General features: G+C 35.6%; 2 protein-coding genes across 23 annotated transcripts in view; one reads left to right on the forward strand and one right to left on the reverse strand.

The window, feature by feature from the left end:
- LOC108005373 (inactive dipeptidyl peptidase 10) overlaps positions 1-14,834 on the reverse strand; it is a 108,834-nt gene extending 94,000 nt beyond the window's left edge. The window contains exon 1 of one of the 2 annotated variants that reach the window (XM_036821069.3): positions 14,735-14,834. In XM_036821069.3, coding sequence (XP_036676964.1) covers positions 14,735-14,821 — 87 coding nt within the window. In that variant the 5' untranslated portion in view covers positions 14,822-14,834. Of the gene's footprint in view, positions 1-12,134; positions 12,503-14,734 lie in introns of those variants that run through there. The other variant, XM_065867938.2, reaches the window with a different exon arrangement.
- LOC118878363 (protamine-like protein 99C) overlaps positions 1-22,501 on the forward strand; it is a 110,878-nt gene that overhangs the window by 63,526 nt on the left and 24,851 nt on the right. The gene's annotated exons all lie outside the window — the stretch shown is intronic.

Consider the following 22,501-nt stretch of genomic DNA (forward strand, 5'->3'; position numbering starts at 1 on the left):
ATATTTGGTGACTTGGCAAACATATTTTAAGCTGGAAAAAGCTTGGTTATGGGAAAGTTAATCCCTTTAGAAAAGTTTTAACCCTAAAAACATCTTCATAAAGATAAAAACAAATAGATGTTTAGTATTTTTAATAATAATAAAGGTTTTTTCGATGGTAGGTACATTTTTTGTGCTTGAAAATGTAGGTTTTTCAAAAATTAGCTTTCCTGAAAAGGGTTTTTACAAAAAAAATGTTATGTCAATATTATTTATTAGCTAACTTTGTTTAAAACATAAAAGTGTTTTTAAAAGGTATTTTTAAAAATGTTTAGTATTTAAGTAAATGTTTCTAGAATATTTTAAAAATACTAGAAATACCAGAGCATGAAAAAAATAAAGTTTTCGAAAAAATAACCTTCGTGTAAAAAAGTTAAATTTTTCTTTAAAAAATTAAAAGAAAAATTATCACTAAATAGTATAAATTTTTTTTTTAAATACATAAATGTTCTTCCTTTAGAGCTTTTTATTAAAAAAAATTCGTGTTCAAAGCATAACAGTGCTTTTGATCGGTGTTTTTAAAAAAAAAGTGTATTTTTAGAGAATGCAATTAGGAGATTTCTAAAAATTAACACCTTTACTTCCAAAAATTGCCCAAAAAGTAACGACACCGAACATTTTTGACTGTGTTACCGTGGCAGTAGACACCAGTGGCAATAGAAGTAGCACTCGCTGATTGCTTTCCATGGCCAACTCAAGTTAAGAGGACAGCAGAGCCGCAGGATATTTCAGTGGGTTTGTTTGGTTGTTGGGGAACCCAAAAAGGAAGACGAGGAAATGGAGAAGGAATCAAGAGATTGTGTAGACTTCAGGCCATTTGAATGAACTCGGCCGGCAGATTTGAGCCTACAAGACCGTAATATAATTTGTAAAATTTTGAAAGATGCATTAAATTGGATTTGTGTGTGCTCCATGTTTTGATTTAGATCTCGTTATCTTGTGGTCTACTTTCGCCTTATTACGTATTCTTTTCTAATGTTTATAATCGATTAAGTTTTTTTTCAGCCTTATCAACAAAGTCTTTGAAGGCTACGAACAAAAGTTCTTTAACCGAATTGTTGACCCATTTATGCCGCTAACAACGTCTTTGACTACAATATCCTCATTAATAAAACAGAAAGAAATATCCCAGTGATCTTTAGGTGTTTAATATATATTTTAATATATTTAAACCAAACCATATAAATTCAAATTTTATATTTGAAAAACCTGATAAAATATTATATATAAGCTAGTTTTTAGGGGTTTTTCAATCAACTCTAGCACCTAATAATTAATTCATCTTAGTTATATTTTTCATTAGTATTTCATACGGTCACATAATTTTTGATTCTCGTTTGTTATATTTTACTCGATAATTTTAACAAAGTCTAAAAAGCTAAAATTGTATTTGGCTTCAAATATAATATTTGAAAAGGCTAAGAAAATATTATCTTAAAGCTAGCTTTCAAGGGTTCTATAACCAACTTGAGTACCCAATAAATAATTTATCTTAATTTATTCGTTTTTCATACGCTCTCATAATTTTTGATTATCTTTTGTTATATTTTAAAAGATAATTTTTATAGAGTCTAAAAAGCTAAAATTTGATATGGCTTTAAACATGATATTTGAAAAGCCTAATAATATATATCATACAAGTTAGCTCTCAATTCTTTTTCAACTAATTTAGGTACCTAATAGTTAGTTAATCCTAATTATATTTCTAATTAGTATTTCATCCGGTCATCTAACTTTTCATTGTCTTTTCTTATATTTTACTCGCTGTGCACCATCATCGTCGTCGTCATCTTCATGTAGTCATCGCTCGATGTCGATGTCGATGTCGAGCAAATCACTTAAGCGCACTTAATTATTTGCACAAGTTTCGTTTGGCTGCTGATGCCTCCATGTCCTTTTGGCCCCCTTTTCGGAACCCAAGCCCCCCCCTCCCCCACTTTCTGGGGCCCAGTTTCTGGCATCCTGGTCCTTCGTACCCCCGCATCCTCCTGGGCACGTTCCACTTGCGTTACATTTCAATCGAGTCGACTCGAATCGCATCGAATCGAACGAGGGGCGCACAACGGCGCGTATGAGTGATATGACACGTAATCAATAAATAACGGCAAACGCCCCTAACCCCTCCCCCAAACAGGGTACTGAGGGGGGCGTGGCACATCGATAACTCGTGGAACTAGTTCCGCTGGGAAACTTGCCTTAATTGAATGACGGACTGGGCAAAAAAAATGGGAGAACATTAATAAGTTATGATTCAATCAGAAAGCGTTCGATGCATGGTTTGGGAATAAAAATAATTGCAGTTGAACTAGTTGCTCGAGGAGAGTTTATCAAACTCTCATCATCTAGAAACTAAATGAAACCAAAATATATACATTTCTTTGTGAAGAAACTAATTGATAAGTTTTGTTGATTAAATGGAATGAAATAACTTCTACTAAAATGTAAAAAAAGGATATGAAATAAAAAATAAGAACCAGAACTGGTTGGAAAAAAATTGTATTATGAGTTCCAAAAACTTGACTGATCTATAAACTTGTTTTAAATTCACAACTGTTTATAAATAAAACATAAGTAATTTTTTTTGAAACTTTAAAAATAGTTCCCTGAGAAAAAAACAGGAGCTTTTCCTGTTTAATCAAGTTTGTACACTTAATATGCAATCGCCAGCTGGGCTGCCCGTTTTTCCCATTAATAAAAACCAGTTCGCCCACTCGATGAGCCAGGGCCAACACTCCCCATTCGGAGAACCCATCCAAACATCCACCCGTTTATCTACCCACTCGCTCCACTATACCATGCATAATTACTTTTTCAAGCGTGTCTCGAGGGCTGTTTACTTTGCTAAATGCCTTGAAATTTTGAACAAGATTTCTGGCTTGATTTGTTTTCTCTGGCCTGTGATTTTCTGTTTTTTTGGGGGCCAAAAATAAGGGCCGCGGGGCGTATGATTAATATGCGAGAATTAAGTCAAATCGAAACGAATCAATCAAGTCAACTGTGGGGCGAGGGAAGGGAAAAGCAAGAAAAATGGCCAAGCAAATACGTATAAAAACACTTAATCTGCATGGCCTAATCACGAAATATACAGACTTCCTGCACACACACAAAAAAAAAAAAAGAAAAAAAGAGCCAAGAAAGCACAATAAAAGTAAGGCTCTAAAGTGCCGACTTCCGGTCAGGGCTAATGCAGGAAATAAAAGGGTGGCAAAATGGAGACCCGCAGAGCGACTGGGGCAACAATGTGACACATACTACATTTTTATTACAACCCCCTTTCCACACACATCACACACACACAGAGTCTGAACTCGACGCACTTTCAGGCACTAATGCAACGACATTTTTATTACGGCCCAAAAATGGCAGGAGTCTGAGGTCCCCAGTCCTGAATCCTGACTTCATAGTCCAAAGTCCGTCGGCCTTTTACGGTCGGGTATTCTGGGCAATCGGTCCTCTCGGCGATGGTGTCAATTTTTATCATGTGCTCTGGCCATGAACCTAGAGAAGGAAACCCTACCACAGTCCCCATTTCCCATTCCCCAGATCGTATCCCTTTCCATTTCGACCCGAGTTGCCCTGTCCTGCGGCCCTAAATTCGGATTTGGCCTTGTTTTTGTTGACTGCCCTTTCCCAAGAAAGGTCATGGGGATTTTCCAGTCTCACTCGCTCTATTTCTCAAAAAAGCAAGACTTTACCCTTACAGGACATCCTCAAGCAGTTCTCATAATTCATTGAAAGGAACTTAAAAACTGGATGGGTTTTTTAAAAGAGACTTCTTTAAATGCATTTTAGAAACTTCAGTCCTTCAAGCATACAAAAATCATTATGAACCAGTTCATACTATGAACTATACTCCCTTCAAAAAGAAGAAAGACTTTACCCATACAGGACATCCTCAAGCAGTTCTCATAATTCATTGAAAAGAACTTGAAAATTTGTTAGTTTTTAAAGCGACTTCTTTGAAAGCATTTTTTAAGCTTTGATCCTTCAAGCATAATAAAATCAATATGAACCAGTTCATACTACAAACTATACTCCCCGCAAAAAGAAAGAAAGACTTTATCCATACAGGACATCCTCAAGCAATTCTTAAAAGTCGTTGAAGAGAACTTTAAAACTGGTTGGTTTTTTTAAGACACTTCTTTGAATGCATTTTGGATACTTTGGTCCTTCAAGCATAATTATATAAATATGAACCAGTTCGTATTATGAACTATACTCCTCACAAATTTGAATTATATTCGTATCAATGAATTAGATTCAAGTCAACATTATTTAAATGTGAATAATATTTTAACCAAGTTTAAATTAAACTTGGATCAACTATGGGCTATATTAAAAGTAACATTCACTATTTTTTAATTGAGTAAGATTATATCATTGGCCTTTTTAACAAAAAGTGTAATATACCTCCCAAGATCTTGATGTTTAGGTACCAAAATAGAAACCAAAAGATAGTTTTTTGCTTTAAGGAAATATCTATAAATGTAACCCCTTTTTATAAAATCATGAAAAGGGTATTGCAACGTAGTAAAATCCCATTTCCGACCTTACAACTGACATAGAACAGAACACTTAGTTGTTCTGAAAAAAGTATTCAAGATATAGTTCTTTTATAAATCAACAAAATTTTTATAACTTCAAGAGCATATAAAAATCGGCTCGCTGGAATTAATTTTTTCTCCTGTTTTTCCTGTATTTTCTTTGCGGATATTTCGCAGCAGCTTTTTTTTCCCTTCTGTTGTGTTTTTCAGCTTAGTCGGCGTTTATTTGATTTATGGCCAGGGCCGCTAAGATTTTTCGGGGGGGTCAAAGCAGCCGTAATGATGTCCTGTCCTGGTGTCCTGTCATTCTGCTATCCTGCCATCCTGCTGACCAGTGATGTGATGTCCACTGGCCCCGAGGGTTTCGGTTTCGGTTTTGGTTTGGGTTTTGGTTGGGGTTTTGGTTTTCTTTTTGGTTTCAGTTTGGGTTGGACTGGCTTTGGCTTTGGTTGCGGTTCCAGTTTGGCTTCGGTTTCGGTTTCTAGAGCCCAGGGTTTCAGGTCCGGGGCCCCTAATTAAAATCGACACTAAAGCCGGCCGTTTAAGCCGGCCCAATTTGCTGACAATGAAAAATGAGGTGGGGGCCCAGAAACATTTTAAACGAATGAGTATGCCTGCACTTTAAAAAAATAATTAGCCAAAAAATGTAGCAATCACTTTTAAATGTTAAAAAAAAATGTAATGCTTTGTCTCAAGTCAAAACAAAAATGAAAAATGAAATTATGAAAATCAAAATAAAATCATTGCTTAAAATTGAAAAAAAAAGCCCAAGAAAATCTAAAATAAATGCTAACGTTCCAACATTTTTTGGGATAGAATTTAATTTTCCTTTTTCTTACTTATCCTATAATTATATTTTTCCCAAGTGTATACCTAGCCGTCTTTAAGAACTGATTGAAATTCGCGACGAGTAAATAATGTAAATAATTGCAGCCGCAAAAATGAAACATCAGCAGTCTATGAATTTCAAATTTCGTGTTTGTCCCAGGTCGGAGAGTATATTTTGGGCCGTCTGAAGATCTTGGTTTTGTGCCCTTTCTATTTTTTTTGTTTTTGGGCCCCCCCAAAAATTTGAATTTGAATATTTTAATATTCATGAAAATTGTTGGGATTTTCTGGGAAGGAGGAAATGGCGACGGCGAGAAAAGTTTCTTCTAATTTGCGGCTTGTGCTAATGAAAATTAAATGGAATTGCTTAAAGAGTCTGAATTAATGTTTGACTTTATCTAAACGAAGCTTGGCACACATAATTAAGCAATTTTCGTGTGCAGTCGCAGGAGGCAGGGATCGGAATCGGAGGTCCTGGCTAGAATGCATAAATCAGTTTGGTGGCTGACAGGCTGTCTGAATGCTGGATTCCCCACTTAACCATTCTCGAATTGCCTAGTTGGCTCGGGGCCCCAAATCCTTTACATCTATCTGCAGCACCTGCTCATCGCCTGGCCAACCTCATCATCATCCTCAAACCTGACATCCTTTCCATCCGAACTCACTCGGAATCCCTTTTGGCCAGTGCCCGCATAATTGTTTGTTATTTATGATATGTTGTATATGTTTTATAGATGCCAGACCCTGTCTTTGATGTCTGAGGCAGACTCATTTGAATGCTGGAGTCTGAGTCCTGAAACCTGAATCGTGAATCCTGAGTTCTGATGCCAGGACCTCTTGCTGGCATTCATATGTAGCAGTTCATTCGAAACGAATTAATAACAGGACTTGCTTAGAAATGGGAGAATGTCTGGCGTTGAAGGCTGCCATCGATGGAAATTCGTGGTGGGGAAAATCAAATGAAAAGCGGCGTGGCATAAAGTTTTCACAAACTTTTTGTATAACCATTTACTTATAACCATGGCAACTGTTGTTATCTAGTTTAAAGAGGTTATTTTAGAAACCATAGTTTAACGCTTTATGATTTTAAAGACTGACTTTATGAATATGGAACTATAATTAATCAATAAATTGTTATTTGTTGATTGAACTAGTGATTAAAAAGTGACAATAACCCTAATAATAATTAATAAAACCCCTTACGCATTTCATGGAAAGCAGTTTTATCACACAACCTTGCCTCGTTTAAATGGAAACCATAAATATTTATTTTATTTATTGATAATACGTATTTCCCGCTCTGCATTACAGCTATTTAATCCGAATTTTCCCGGCAATTATCGCTCATTCCTCTGCGAGTGCAATGTTAATCATACGCACCGTTGGCCCAGTGCAATTAAAAGAGGACCAAAAGAAGAAGACGGAGAAACTTCAATTGGTCAATTGCTGTAAGCTAATTTGATTATCGGATCATTACGATGAAGGGACCCTGGGAAAATGGGGGAAAAGCCCGGGTGCAGGGTGGAAAATCAATGCAAGAGATTAACAATTACACGCAATTGCGGTCACCACTGAATGGAAATGGAAGTGGAATGGACGCAGAGGTGCCACAAGAGAAGGCACAAAGGACTCACTAACTGACTGAATGACTGACTGACTGAATGACTTTCAGACACAAAAGACGTTGGCCATAACGATTTAATGTTGGTCTATACAATGGTATCAACAATATTGTTGAGAACACTGAGAAACACTGAGGAAAAAAATAAAAATAACTTATATATATTATAAGATCTTTAAAATTAACAAACAAGAGAAATTTCAAACCAAAATTCGTATATCCCTTAAAAAACTTCTAAACTTGTTAAATTTCTTCCAGAAAATGTTTAGAGACCTAATGCAAGGTGAATAAAAATTTATGAAATTATCTTTCCTATTCAAAAATATTTTATTTTATTATAATATTATTAAATATTATTATTTATTTTAAGTTGGTTAGTTCACAGAAGCTTCATTGGTGAAAATTATCAACAATTTTTGGAAAAGTCAAATCTTGAGGAAATTTTTAAATAATAGCCTATTATGAGGAAATTTTTTTTATAATAAGGTATTATCAAGGAAGGAAATAATAGGGTATTATTTGAAAATTTCCTTAGAATTAGGTTTTTCAAAAATTTGTTTATAATTTTCAACAATAAAGCCTCTAAGACCCAACCAACTTAAAATTAAGAAATAACCAAATAAAATAATAATTATAACTATAAAAAAGAACCATGTATTAGTATGACTATGTGTTAGTTTAAAATCAATATTTTTTTAACCTAATTTTCAGAGTCTTGTCAGCAGTTGGGTAATAATAAGTATTTGCTTGTATCGCTGGTATCAAATATTAAATAAATAATAATAATAAAGAGTTCCTAAAAATTTAAAATATATTAAACAAATAATAATAATATAGAGTTCCTAAAAATCTTAATTCCAGAGATTATGAAAACTTTTTATGTCCCAATATGTTAGCCCAATTACCTTTGAAGAAAATACCACCCACCTATAATTAAAGTGGTATTTCAAAAATGTAATTCTAAAAACATAAAGTTATATCCTGTTACCTATTATTTAAATATAATTTATATTTTTTTTTAAAGTGTACTGTGACGAGTGGGTGTGTGCGTTTTATTTTTTTCTGGCTACGATTTATTTCAAGTGCGTTCAACACTCGATTGCAGACGCTGGCGAAGTGAAAGCCACAAGGACGCGACGCGAGACGGGCCAGCTTTCTCCACTTTCTCCTGCTCCTGGCCATGTTCCATGTTCCTTGGCTTATGCTGCTGCTGCTGCTGCTGCTGCTTCTTCTTCTGGCCCGTTATCGATAGTCATTGTGTAGAATACCCACACTCTCGAGACCCAAAGTTCTTTATTGATGGCGAATATTACGCCAACTAAGCAAATTAAATTGTTTACATTGACAAAGGCCAAAAGGAGAAGACCACCAGGACAAATGGCGTGGGTGGATGGATGAAAAAAAGGGGGGGGGGGAGGTGTTCTATGTGGGCGTCCTTTTGGGGCGTGGCACATGACGCACAGCTTGCCAAAGAGAACAGGACGGCACAACAAGTAACACACAATGGGAACAGCCGGGCAAGCCAAGGTAGCCAGACAACAATGGATAGCATTCAGTAGTCCTGGCCCCCCATTAAACCCCCCCCCCTTCTTAGCTTTGTGTGTGTGTGTAGCACCCCCCTCCACCTCCCTTGGAAGACAAAATAGATGCACACTTTTCAAACAGCGATGGACACACAGGACGAAGGACGAAGGACCTGCGACGGAATGCTCCTGTTGGCCACTCAGCAGGTCGGAATTATGCACAGTGAACGGTGGCTAAGTGGGCCGCCAGAAAGTTGGGCGATGAAAAAAGTTGGCAACAAGCCATACTGTATGCTTTTCACCTCGCATATTACCCACATTAAGGCCAAAAGTTGTGGCAAACTTGTGTTATATGCCTTGATTGCGGCTCATTAAAAACTCAATTGATTTCAAGCTCATAACTTGATCATAATGAAAAGAAGAGTTAGCCTGCTAGTTGGGGTATGAATTTATTTGGCAGTGGCGGATCCAAAATTTGGTTGTGTGGGGGAATATGAAAAATATGTATTGAGTGGGAATTAAAAATTTGGAATAAAATACATATTACCTATACTTTTTGAACCGGGATTTGAAGGTATCTATAGTCTATATGCCCCCGTATATACGCTTAAGGTGTTTGTTTTATTTTAGCTTTTAAAATATTTAATAGAATTTTGAAAGTTATATTTTAACCAGTCAAAATTTAGCAGGAACCATTTTATCAAAGCACCATTTTACCTTTTCATCCAATTTAGCTATTTTTATACTGTTCTATTTTTAAGCATGTTCAGTTTTAACATAGATAATACCATTGGAATGACACATATTTACACAGAGAAAAAAATAGATAAGATGAGATATGATGGTCATTTTGATGTTATTGAGCATCAATTCTGTTTAGATTCGATCTATCACTTTGGTATGTTACTCAAAATAATGTTAGTCGCCATCTTGCTTTTTCCTCTTTTTTTCTATTTCAGAGAGTTTAGAATATTGCTGTCTCGCTCTTGCCCAGAGTAATTTTAGGCGCTTTTTTCTCTCTTTTTCGATTTGAGAGAATTTTAAAAGATATCAATCCTTTATACAAAATTCACAGTATTCAATGGTAAAAAGGATACCTAACTAAAATATAAACATCATATTGATCATTTCGTGTGTATATGTTAACCAAAAATGGTTCACGAATTATTTAATTTAAAAGGATTTAAACTTATCATCTTTAAGCAGGCCCCACTGTACCAGTCAGTCTGAAAGCGAGCTGCACATGTTTTATATCCTGCCAAAAACACTAGGTGAAATGTAGGAGCACGTCCTGGGATGGTGGAGATGCCACCAAGGATAGGCTTCATTTTAATCGAGTTGATTATAAGTAGAGTGACAAGTTTCAACAGCATTTAAAACTATGTCCCAACAAGGATCTGCCTGTGTGTGTGGGGGAGGGGGGGGGGATATTTATACAGGATACAGGATCCCGAGACTTACACACACAAGCTCACGGCGATTTGCGGCTGGCAGCGTTTTGGGCCCCAAAAAACAACCTACATTTCACATTTCACAGCAACTTTGATGGCCTCCGAATGCAAACAAATCAACACAAAATTCAATGGGGATACTAGTCCTGAAATCTTGTTTGGGGGAAAAAGGGGTGCTGAAGCTTGGGTCTCGGACTGGCCAAAATGCTCTTTGGCTTTCCGTAATAAACTTGGGCCTAAACGGCTTCCTTTTCATTCCTTTGCCCCATAAAAGGACTAACGTAATATGATAATCAAACTGAGTGCCAACCACGAACAAGTTGAGTGACCCCCGCTGCCCAGGGGCGTGCCAAAAAAAGGGGGGGCCAGAATCGAACTCTTGGCAACCTTCTCAATGAGCATTTGGCCATTTAAAACAATTTCATTTGATTTGCCAAAGCAGAAAAACGAAGGCAGTAAAATAAAAGTGCTGCCAGAAATGAGTCTATTAAACAACTATTCAAATCGAGTCGACTTGGGCATTCTCTTTAATAAATACACTTGCATTATTATGAGAAGTATCATATATACATATGGTTTACAAATTAGGATCTTAAGTCAAGTACCAATTCTTTATTTTGGTAATTAATCATCTAAAAACATACAATGTAAAGAATATTTCGTAAATTGTGTGAATATTACTGAGTTAGGACTTTTATTATTACACAAAAACAGAGATTTATTAAATAACACTTTTCTTTGTCAACTTCTATATATCATAGGATATTTCAATTTATCTAGTACTTTAAAGTCTTCAAAAAACAACAGTCATCCATTTGTCAAAATTGTCTTTGTTTCAAATCCTATTAATTTAAATATTCCAGAATTCTAGGCTTTCTATATGGGATTAAGGTATAAAAATGGGAGTCACTTATATCGCTTAGCGAACCCAGTACTTTTTTCAGAATTCGTTGCCAATTTGAGGCCCCAACCTTAATCGATTGTGCCACTTTAGTGTAAGATTGGCAGAAGGAAGATTTGACCAGGGAATTTTGGGAGGACGACCTGTTGTTTGTGGATAATATGTTCATGGCAGGACCGTTTAGAAGTAAAACAAGCAGACATCCTTGAAACTATCTTTCAGCCGGGGGAACTGGAAAAGACGGAAAAACACCCAGACCGGCAACTCAACTCCACATATTTTAGCCAACTGCATTCAACAAGCTGCAAGAGTCGACCTCCACGGGTCAGGGGTCAGGGCCAAAGTCATCCGTCGGTTTTTGGGAGGTGAAGGACTCACCACGGTTCGCTTGACTTCGTTTTCGTTTGTCAAGAGCTGCAGTAATATAAAGAGTCCCACAAAATGTGCTAAATAAATTGAAACGCCTGCGGGACATTTAGCCAATCAATCTTCAAAGATAAATCAGTGTGTTTTTGGGAAAGTTATTTCTTATTGCCGTTTAGCCAGAAGAATTTCATTTTAAGTCCATGATGTTTGAATTTATACATTTTTGCAATGTGTATATACATTTTAAGGATAACCCTCAAATAAAACTTAGTTAAATGGATTATATCTAAGGTTTTTCCTAAATATATCTTTAATAAAAAATTATACTACATCAATCACTATGGATATCTTTATGAATATTGCCTTGCCAGAATTCCAAACTTTAGAGACCTTTATGACTATCGAAACACATCCCTGCATTGATGCATTTATCGAAGCAACTTTTTGAGAACTTTACCACTTGCATCTGAAATCTGCTTGAGAAGTTTTTAGCCTTCGGCAGACATTCGAAACTGTTGTTCACTTTCACCCTAGCTACTGTTTATGCTTTGGACCCAATGCAATGACCTCGGGTGTGCCGACTTGATTAATAATCTCAATTGCCCGGCAGTTAAATGGGGTACAATGCTCAACAGCTCGACAGCTGTTATCGGGCAAAATATTATATATTAATTTCGAAAAGCACACACACACACACACTCACACACCCAAGGACCTCCTCTCGCATTTCAATGTCCTGTCCTCCAAAACAGACAATTAGGATGGAATTACGAAGGGGGCCTCAAGGCTGATGGGCTAAATTAATAATCCCATTTCGAAGCCGAACGATGGGATAATAAAAAAAGATTACTCTTCGCTTACAATGTTCGAGTGTAAGCAATAAAATATCCTTTTTTTTACGCTAGGTTCCTTTCTTTTTCAGCCAGCTGATGAACGATGAACGAAGTTTATTTACGCGCCAAACTCGAAATGCCGGCCCACACACAGACTTGCCACTCATAAAATATATATCCGAACTTCATTGGCGGCGGCGGGTGCAGAATTTACTTTACTTTTTTAATTACTTTCTTGCCACAAAAACACCAAGCAGTAGTACACTCGAAGAAAAAGCAGAGATGCGAAAATAGGAGATGGATTTGGATTTGCTGCAGCTTTTGAACGGATAAGATGGATAACGGCTAAAAAGCGTTGGGGTCGCCCGTCGCGGACCGAACTTTTCGCATGTCAACACGCGCCAAAATGTTGCAAGCGACTGAGCAAAAAAGCGGAAAGCGAAAGGAAAAGCAGCGCCCACGCTCGGATTTTCCACCGCACCCCCCCCCCCCCTGCGGCGTCCCTTTCGGAGAAAGGTTCATTGAGAAAAGCCAGTCAGCTGAGTGGGGGGGGGGGGTGTTTTCCCCCAGTGGGGCGGTGGACAAAACAAAAATCAGATGGCCATTTTCGCCGAGAAATCTGCACGAGCAGCTGATGCTGTGCGCGAGCTTTCAGCTTTTCCTGCATTTCCCTGAGCTTAAAGCTTGCGCCACTGCGCATGCGCGCAGCCTGCAAAAGCTCGAGAGGCGCTCTCTGCGAGTAACACTTGTTGCTTCTCCTTCAAAACTACTTAATTTTAAAAGAAAGTATCCAGAAATATAGAAAAATATATCTGAAGTTGTAAGGAACTTCTTAATTATTAGTTTAAAAATATCTAGCTGAATTTAGTTTAAACATTTTAAGCATATAAAAAGAAAAACACTTTTATTGCTTGGACTTTAATGCGACATTTGACAGGCAAGCTTTTGCAGACTGAGTCTGCAAAGAGCTTTTACCCATTTACCCAGTCAACATATGTTTGGAAAGAAAATTACACAGATATATGAATATCTCATTCTTTCCGAAAATATGGTAACGCGAATTCTTGAGAAGGCCCAATATATTATATATATATTACAAGGCGTTTCATCATACTACTTATTTATTATTTTTTTTCTCCATTAAAAAATGAACGTATAGTAAGGCAAACAACAAGTATTGTCTATTACCAATTATATTATATAATATTATATTATATTATATTAATCTGAAGCTGTTAGATTTATTTAAGCTACTAAGCTATGATAATTTAAAATGGTCTGGTCTTTTCTATTTAATTAGATTTCTTAGTATTACATATAAAATTATTTTAACGTTGATCAACCAAGTTAATGGCTATAATACGGTGTCACTATTTAATTAAAAAATTGTTCAAGACTATTTTAATTATCAGTAATTATTAGCATTGTATTTTTCAAAACCAATGATATATTTTTCCATTAGCATTTCTTTTGCCAGAAGTAATAAAATATTGGTTATTCATTGAACTCGAAAGTAATGAGTTGTTTTTTCATTTGCAATATTTTGTTTTAAAGTTTGTAATGCTAATATATTTTAAAGTAATGAATTATTTTTTATAGACATTACTTTTTCAAAAGTAATTCATTATTAAGCATTAATAATATTAAAACCCGACTTCATTAGCCATAACTTTTAATGCTGATGAAAAACTTAATCAAAATTCAGATGCTTAATTCATGCTACAGGTTTTCATGACTCTTAAAATTAAATTTAGCCAGTTAGTTGTAACTCAATCAAGTGCCATATTGCTCATTTACTAATAGGTTGACATATGTCAAATAAATTAAGTTAATGAGTTAATGATGCTGAAATGTTGGGTGTGTAATAATCTTTATAATAATCAACATATGTCAGTTTAGGCATTCTATCTTTAATACACAAGGCAGGTGTTAATTGAAAGAACGATCGCTTTGTTGCAAAACCTTTTGAGCTAAAAACTTTAAATGCTATTTCTTGAGATACGTCCCTCTTCTAGTAAATATGCGATAAGGCCCTTTATTGTTTTAATTTAATTATTTCATATAAATTCGAAACACAATCTGGTAAACTTTAAAATATAAACTTAAAGTCCTAATAAATATACCTACGTTTTAAAAACTAGCCACCGTGAATAATATTTATTCTACAAAAAATTACACTTGTGTATTCATGTGCCTGACAACTTGTCAACCTCTATTAATAAATTTTTATGAACACACATTGCGGGAGAGCATTTGTGGCGTAATTTAATCTAAATAAATGTGAAAATTTCGGTCGGGACGCGTTTGGAAAATATGGTAAATTGAATTAATGACCATCATGGTATGGACAAACAAATCAAATCATGAGCCGCACACACATGATCCTGTCATAATTAATTAAGTTCCAACCTTGTCTGGCCGGCCATCAAGGAATCACCCAAAGCAACCGGCAATTCAATTTGATGGCCCCCAAAGGCAGACAGGATGGAGGTTCAAACTTTGAACTGTAATTAATATGCCTGAAATGGGAGTGAATGTTTTGACTGCTGTGGCCGGGCAGGATATCGGCCAGGATATCTGGATGGCCTGGATGGCATATCAAAGGACATGTGCTAAGTGGGCACTCACCTCGATGGTGATGTGATGGCCCCGGGAACGGAAATTGTCATCGGTGGTGCGCAGATTCTTCGAGTCGATTTGCACATTCGTCTGCATCTTGGATACGTGGCTGAAACGAGACGAAATAGATGAGAATTTATGGCGCTCGTTCATAAGTGAAATGCTACCAGGAATCCCCCAAAAACGCACCCATCATAAAGTTTACGTGATTGGGTGCGTGGAGAGGCCTTTGAGCCAATGATGTGTGGTCCCGATAAAGATGCCGAAAAACAAAGTACGAGCAACGAGCCAAAAAAAGTGAAATGGCCAACAAATGGCCCTATGAAAATGTCGGCCATAAAATCCAAATGGAACCGCTCAAGGAATTTACTTTATGCGAGCAACTCGCGAAGAACTTAAGCATGGCAACAAAAAATCTGACAAAAAAGGGCAGGCATATAGGCACCCGAAATCAATGTGTTAAATGGTACATTAAAGGGATCAAGATATATCCAAGGGCTTAAAAAAGCTGTTCCATAAACTTACAAAATAAGATTAAAGTTCTGGTGATTGAAGGTTGAATTTTTTCACATTCAAAAATTCTGAGCAATAGATGTTGAATTTAGATCAAATTAAATCAAGAAATCAAAGTAGGTACATGGTAAATGATACTTCATCGAGATTAAAATACATGGAAGGACTTTGAAATTTATATTCTTGTAAATAAAAAAATTTTGACATTTTTAAAACTATATTTAGGTTCAAATATTTTTCTAGTAATTGTTGTTAAATTTAAAATGCGGTAATATATTTTTTATAATCCCAATCACCACAAAAAGATTTTCAATGTTTATAATTTTACATATTGGTTATTTAATAAACCAGATCCCCAAAAACAAGGTAAAACTAATGTCGAAATACGTATCAAAAATAATAAAAATTTAAAATAATTTATGTTGGGTTTTATAAGAATATAAAGATATACTGTAAGACCATGACAATGTATTTATCTTTATCTTTATATCTTGTATATTGTATCTTGTAAGAGCATTACAAAATATATATCTTTATCTGTATAATGTATTTAAATTTTATTTATTTATATTTAACTTTAACTATTTTAAATTTGTGTTCAAAATATTTCGACAATAATTTCACCTTGTTTTGGGGATCAATATTCAGATCACTCCGGCATGCAACCAAACCCCAAAGCAAATCGAGCTGCCTTGTCATAAAGGATGGCTCCGCAAAGGGAAAATTCCATAAAATTTCATGGAGAATATGCCAGGGAATTATGTGAGTAATTTTCATCAGCTCCAGTTTATAAGGCGGAAGTCTGTTCTGCATTTGCCATCTAATGAATGTCCTCCGGAATGCCGCAAGTTGTGGCAAGGTGGCAAGGAGGGGAAAACCCATCAACCTGACGTGGATTTTTACGCTGCTGTCATTGACAACGTGTTTTATCCACTTTGGGGTTTATGTATTCCTCTTTTTTTTTTGGCTGCTGTTTTTCCCATTCTATTTGTTGTTGGCCAAATCGAGAAACCGCATTGCCGATTAACAGCAGCCAACAAGTGCAGACATGGCAAATCCATTCGGGGCACACTCCACTTCAACGACACCTTCGCAGCATTTGTGGCAACAAAATTTCAAATTTAATTTGCGCCTCTTTATTTATGCAGCAGCTCGATGGCGGCGAAACTTTAACATGGATTCCCGGATTCCCGGATCTCTGGGTTCCTTGGATTCCTTTTTGTTTTCCCGCCACCCCGAGTGACAAGCCAAAGCAATTGTGCATCCAGCTCAATTTAGTTGCCCAACCGCCCTGGGGCAAATGGGATGGCGGGAAAGCTAGCCCTCGGAAAACTCCGACTACGCCAGCTACAATAGGGAAAAACTGGGAAATATTCAAGGAAAAATTCCTCTGGGTGGCAAGCTGCACTTTCGTGCGGCAAGTAGCTGGGAAAATCATTCATTTATTCATTCATTCAACCCAAGCAACGAAAACGGGGTTCCCAATTTTCACAGCTTTCGGCTTATTACGGTCAATTAAAGCTAAGAGCATCAGAAATTGCTTGTTTTCATGAGCCCTAGGGTCTACACACAATGCTATGTAAGCATTTAAACATTTTTTTTAAATCTATTTAAAAGATATCATCAAGCGAAAAAAAGTACAAATTTAACTGACCTATATTGTAATTTAATTCCCATCCCCATCAATTGACAATTGAAGCATGAGCTAATTGTATTATTTTCAATTAATGTGGCTGCACTTCGCCCCAGGCAAAGAAGTTAAGTGTGGCCGTACTCTTGCTTAATGAAAGAAACGCGACGAGCACAATCATGTAATGTAAACCTTAAAACATTTTTGGAAATATATTAAAGTGATATCATTAAGCGAAAAAAATAACAAAGTCAACAGACCTATATTGTAATTTAATTCCCATTCCCATCAATTGACAATTGAAGCATAAGCTGTTTGAATCATATGCAATTAATGTGGCTGAACTTCTTCCCAGGCAAAGGAATTAAGTGTGACCACACTCTCGCTTTATAAAAGAAACAAGACATACACAATCAAAAAACGTTTTTAAAACTTTTTTGAAATTTATTGAAAAGATATTATTAAGCGAAAAAAAAATACATATTCAACTGACTTACAATGCAATTTAATTCAAAGGTACACGCAATAGCACTCTCATTCCCATCAATTGACCATTGAAGCATAAGCTTTTTGTATTAATGTGGCTGCACTTCTCCCCAGGCAAAGGAATTAAGTGTGACCACACTTTCGCTCGAACACAATCAACACAGCCACTTGCATATGCATGCAACGTTTTCCGTTACCCATTCACCAACATTGTTTTCACTATTTTACAGTGTGTTTTTCTTTCGGCCGCATTTTCACGGCCCTTTGGGCCAATCAAGTTGCAATTGTTGCCACTGTCAAACAGCAGGGAAATTCGTTGCATATTTGAGCGGCCGTTGGCCGAGTTTTTCGAACGCAGTTTTTCGAGCCACAGCGAATGCGTTTGCATAAGTGATTGCGGATGGATTTTCCTCACTTTGGTTGGGGTAAGAGAATTCTGTGGAGTGTCCTGGAAGATCCCGTTTAAGCGATTTTAACATCACTGGTCCATTGCCACTGGGGATTGTTAAGGTTTTCGCGGTGGCTTTGATTTCAGTTTCAGTTTTGGTCTCAGTTTCGCTTTGGCTTTAGTTTCACGACTGTCAAATGGTTCTAGGGACAATTGTAGGCCAAAATGTGATTTTTTCCCTTGGCCAGAACCATAAATAGTTACCACCCACTGTCTATTATTCGCAGCATTTGCATCGGCATGGGTGTGCGTGTCCGGAATGCGTATGGCTCTATCTCTATCTCTATATCCATCCGGCATTTCCATCTGGTTAGTGTCTGTATGTCTGTATGTCCCTTCATCTCTATTCCCTCGCTGAATGGCAAATATCTGTGAGTAGAATCGGGAATTCTGGGCCGACAATCAGCATTCACTCACGCACTTTTCCCATTCGCGCCTAATTCGATCGACGTTAACGTTAAAATTCTCTTGAATGACTAGTACGGAAAAATATACCCTTCCTAGGGCTTTTTGTTTTAGAAAACCACTCCTAATAAAATCTCAAATAAATACACCGATATATTTCTTTTTCTATAAAACTATAACTCTATAAATATGATTTATTTTTGGAATAACATTTAGATCTGGTCACATTAAAATATAGTATACAAATTTATGAGTTAGCTATTTTATCCCTAAAATTAAAAGGAATGGTAGTCTTTAAAATTGCAAGTTATAAACTCTTTTAATTTAAAATTAATATATTCTAAGCTCCTGTATCTCTTTTTCTCCGATGGTTAGTATAACTAGTAAGATGAACTAAGATGTTTAATCTGACTAAAGCTTAAATCGATTTTTAAATCAGTCTAACGCATTTCTACGGAAAGAAATTAAAACATTTTATAAAGTATTACTTGACAAATCGCGGTGAGTGACTGAAATATACCTCCGAATTTGATTTGGTTTCTTAGAATGTTCCACCAAATACGCTTTGTATCCGTGTTATTCCATGTAATCATTGTCTAGATAATAAACAGCCTTAGATATTTCATTCAAACATGCTGAGATACTTATATACACAGAAACAGAAACCGATATGGATGGTAGTTGGTAAATGGGGGTGCCTTGGTATCATAAGCATATGACTGGGCTGTCAGGCCCACCTGAGGGTTAAGGGGGCGGCGGTGATAAGAGGGGGGCGTGGCATCCTAGATTGGAGTGTGGAATATAGTCGCTGGGAGTTGGCATTGTCATTGTGGCGCAAAATGACTTTGTATTTCATTATTTATATTTTTATTTGTTGCTTTTGCTTTTGCTTTGCTTGCTGCTTTGCTGCTTTCATGCTTTCTGTTTGCTTCGTGCAATAAAACAAGCGCCAGTGCTACGGAAATCTTAGCATGCTTAAGTGGCCAAGGGGCGTAAAGCGAAATCAGGGCTTTTGTGGGCGTGGGCGGTGCAGCAAGTACTGCAAGCAACTACCAAGAACTGAGTACCAAAGATAGCAGCAAGTCTGCCAAGCTGCTCAGCGAGCAAAAAAAAAAGGGAGGGGGGGGGGGGGGTCTGAATTACGGACCCTTGGCTCTGGCTCTGAATGCGAAGACAATCCGATTTTGTTCTGGCCACAACAACAGCTCAGCGGCACTTAGAGAAAAGAATTAGGAAGACCTACTTATTAAAACTCACTTTCCGTATTTAATAAAAGATTTAGAAAAATGAGATTGTTATTTTCAATAATGTCAAAATTTATATTGGTGTAATTTGCAGATTTTTAAGTGACATTTTTCAAAGTATAAAACTATATACTTTTTGTTGTCAAAGCGTTAAAAAAAAAGGTAGGTACATTGGTAGCCACGTTTCCGGTCGAATAAGTGGTCCAAAAAGGAAGAAATCTTCACAATACATGAACTAAATAAATTTTAAAACTTTAACAAATAAAAGATCGACTTTATTCTCAAAAAACTTTTGAAATTAAATATTAAAACAATCGTTTGACAGTATATTTACAATAAGTGATGGATGTGATTTAAAAAAAGAGAATATTTTTAGAAACCAAAACATGGGTTGACCACCCTTAAGAACTAAATAAAAATCAATATATATATTTAATAGCAATTAAAAATAAAATTAGAACATTGCAATTTAAATACAAAACCTTATTTAGTCCTTCTTTAAAATTTTAAAATATACTATTATACATTATTTATATTTTTCTTATTTTTTTTATTATTATTAATTTTTATTTTATTATAATATCTTATATTATTTATAATTTGGAAGTGTACATATATTATTTTTTTAATGTAATTTCTTACAGTTTTTAAATGTACTATTTACATTATTTAAAATTTTTTTGTATTATTTTTTATTTTATTTTAATATTTTATATTATTTATAATTTGAAAATGTATATAATATATAATATATACTATATACATTATTTTTAAATGTATGTTACGTTAATAAACCATAAAAATATGCCTATTTTTTCCAGTGTAATTCTCAAACATCTCAACCAACACACTACAAATGTGTATGTACTTTCATCATGCCCAGACCCATGCGAAAAATGAAATAAATGAAATGAAATAAATACGAGTTAGGAGTGAGACAGAACAGTAGAAGAAAAAACTGAGCAGGAAAAAATGTATTTCCAAACACAACTTGCAGTTTTTAGGAAGACCAAACAGAGTGAGGGGGAAATTGTGCCCAGTGTAGTGCATTCAACTCAGTGTTCTTGAGGATGATTGCCACCAAATGATTGACAAATGAAGCAAACACCGTGAGGTGGCGTGAAACTATTAAACAATGAGCCAGCAAAAAGCGGAAACTTAAGAGAGGGCAGAAAAAGGACGAAGGACTCTCTAAAGTGTTGAATAAATAAGTTAATCAGATTTTATAAATTGGATTAAGGCAGTCGTGGAAGGCAGTGGCAGATAATTGTTATTGATTGAATTGTGGGAATGTCTAGTGGAGAGATAAATTTATAGCACCATTTACTAGATTTATTGCTCTAAATAAAATAAATCTAAATAATCGAAGTAACCATAAATCAGGATAATTATTATAAGTTAATAAATAAACATAGCACATTAATAAGGAATTGTTTTGAAAAACTCTAGAGATTCCTGGACATAAATTTCCGATTTGTAAATCTTAAGTACCATAAAATACTTGAAAGGTCTTACATTTTTATATTATCCTCAGAAATAGTAACCTACCATTTCTATTTGCATTTTTATAGCCTTGCAGTGTTGCATTCAATCCCAGCCTCATTTTCAGGTGCTCAATGTTCCCCCGTTGATAGATATTTTTCAACCACTTTTCAGCCTCAACCATGCCCACAATTTACCCACCTTGGTTGGGGGAGTTTTCCTTTCAATTTTCCTGACGCTGGTGGCGAACGAAGTCGGCAAACATCATCAACAATGTGCGAAACAAAAATTAATTGAAATAGCGGCAGCCTCACAGCCAAGAGACAACAGCCAGGAAGTCCTTCCTGTTTTCCCTTTTTCCCATTTTCCCCACAACCCAAACATACACACAACACTTTTCCTCAGAGCAAAAAGCCGGGAGGTAACGAGTACATAATAATAATCGTAAATAATATAAAAAAAATGTGAACACGAGAAATAATGGAGAACACTGAAACCCTTAAAACGCGGCACTATCGTATATAAACTCGATTTATGGCTGTGAGTATGGACAAAATGGAGCATACTTTTCAGGGCGACCGAGTGGGAAATAAATTAGAGGTGCAATTTTCTCAAAAGGCCCACTTTCAAGTTCACCAAATTCCTGAGATTCCCCTTTAAAATCCAAATGGGGGAGAGTATAAGGGAATTTGAACGCTTGGAAATAAAATATTTTCCTGTTATTATATTTACACTTTAATAAAAAAAAAATTTTAATACATTTATTCATTTCTTCTAGCTTATTTAGTATTAAATAATTCAAAATTCCTAAGATTCCCATTTTTAATACAAACGGTAGAGAACATCATTGAATTTTAAAGTTTGGAAATCAACGATTTTCCTGTTATTATATTTAATCTTTATTTAATTTTAAGGTAAAAAATTTAATTTTAATAAATTTATTTACTTATCTAAGCTTTGATCCCAAGACCACAATTTCTAAAAATCAAATTATTTACAATTTCAGTTTAATTTTAAAACAATTTTGAATTTCAGTATATTTAATTTAAGTAAAATATAATAACTGTGCTCTATAGCTTATTATTCTGTTGTTTTCTTTTTATAGATCTTTAAAACACATTATTGCCATTATAAATACAACTTCAGTATTTAAAAAAGAGCAATAAAATGCGAAGATACATCGCATTAGTCTAATTTTTTAGTGTACTTTAAACTTCGTATCTGTCTTCACATTTCGAGTGATATAATGGGCACATCTCGACCTGCCGACCCATAAGAATGTTTCATTATTGTTGTCTTAATGAACTTCGCTTCAAGAATTTTTCGGTTCGCCTTTGTGTGAGATTTGTTTACATTTTTTGTGGGTTATCCTTTTAAAGGGGGACTTCTTTTTTGTTAACCCTCTTCAGATCTTTTGCTCGGCTGACCGGCGGTAATTTGAAAAGTGTTAATCAGCAGCTCGTATATGTATGAACGTATCTGCGGGGGAGTTTATGGCCGAAAATTTTCCATCATCAGGTGCAGCCAATAATTTCGTTATTCAAACCTCTTTTTTTCGGTGAAACAAA

The sequence above is a fragment of the Drosophila suzukii genome, chromosome X (assembly GCF_043229965.1).
Source record: "Drosophila suzukii chromosome X, CBGP_Dsuzu_IsoJpt1.0, whole genome shotgun sequence".
NCBI lineage: Eukaryota > Metazoa > Arthropoda > Insecta > Diptera > Drosophilidae > Drosophila > Drosophila suzukii.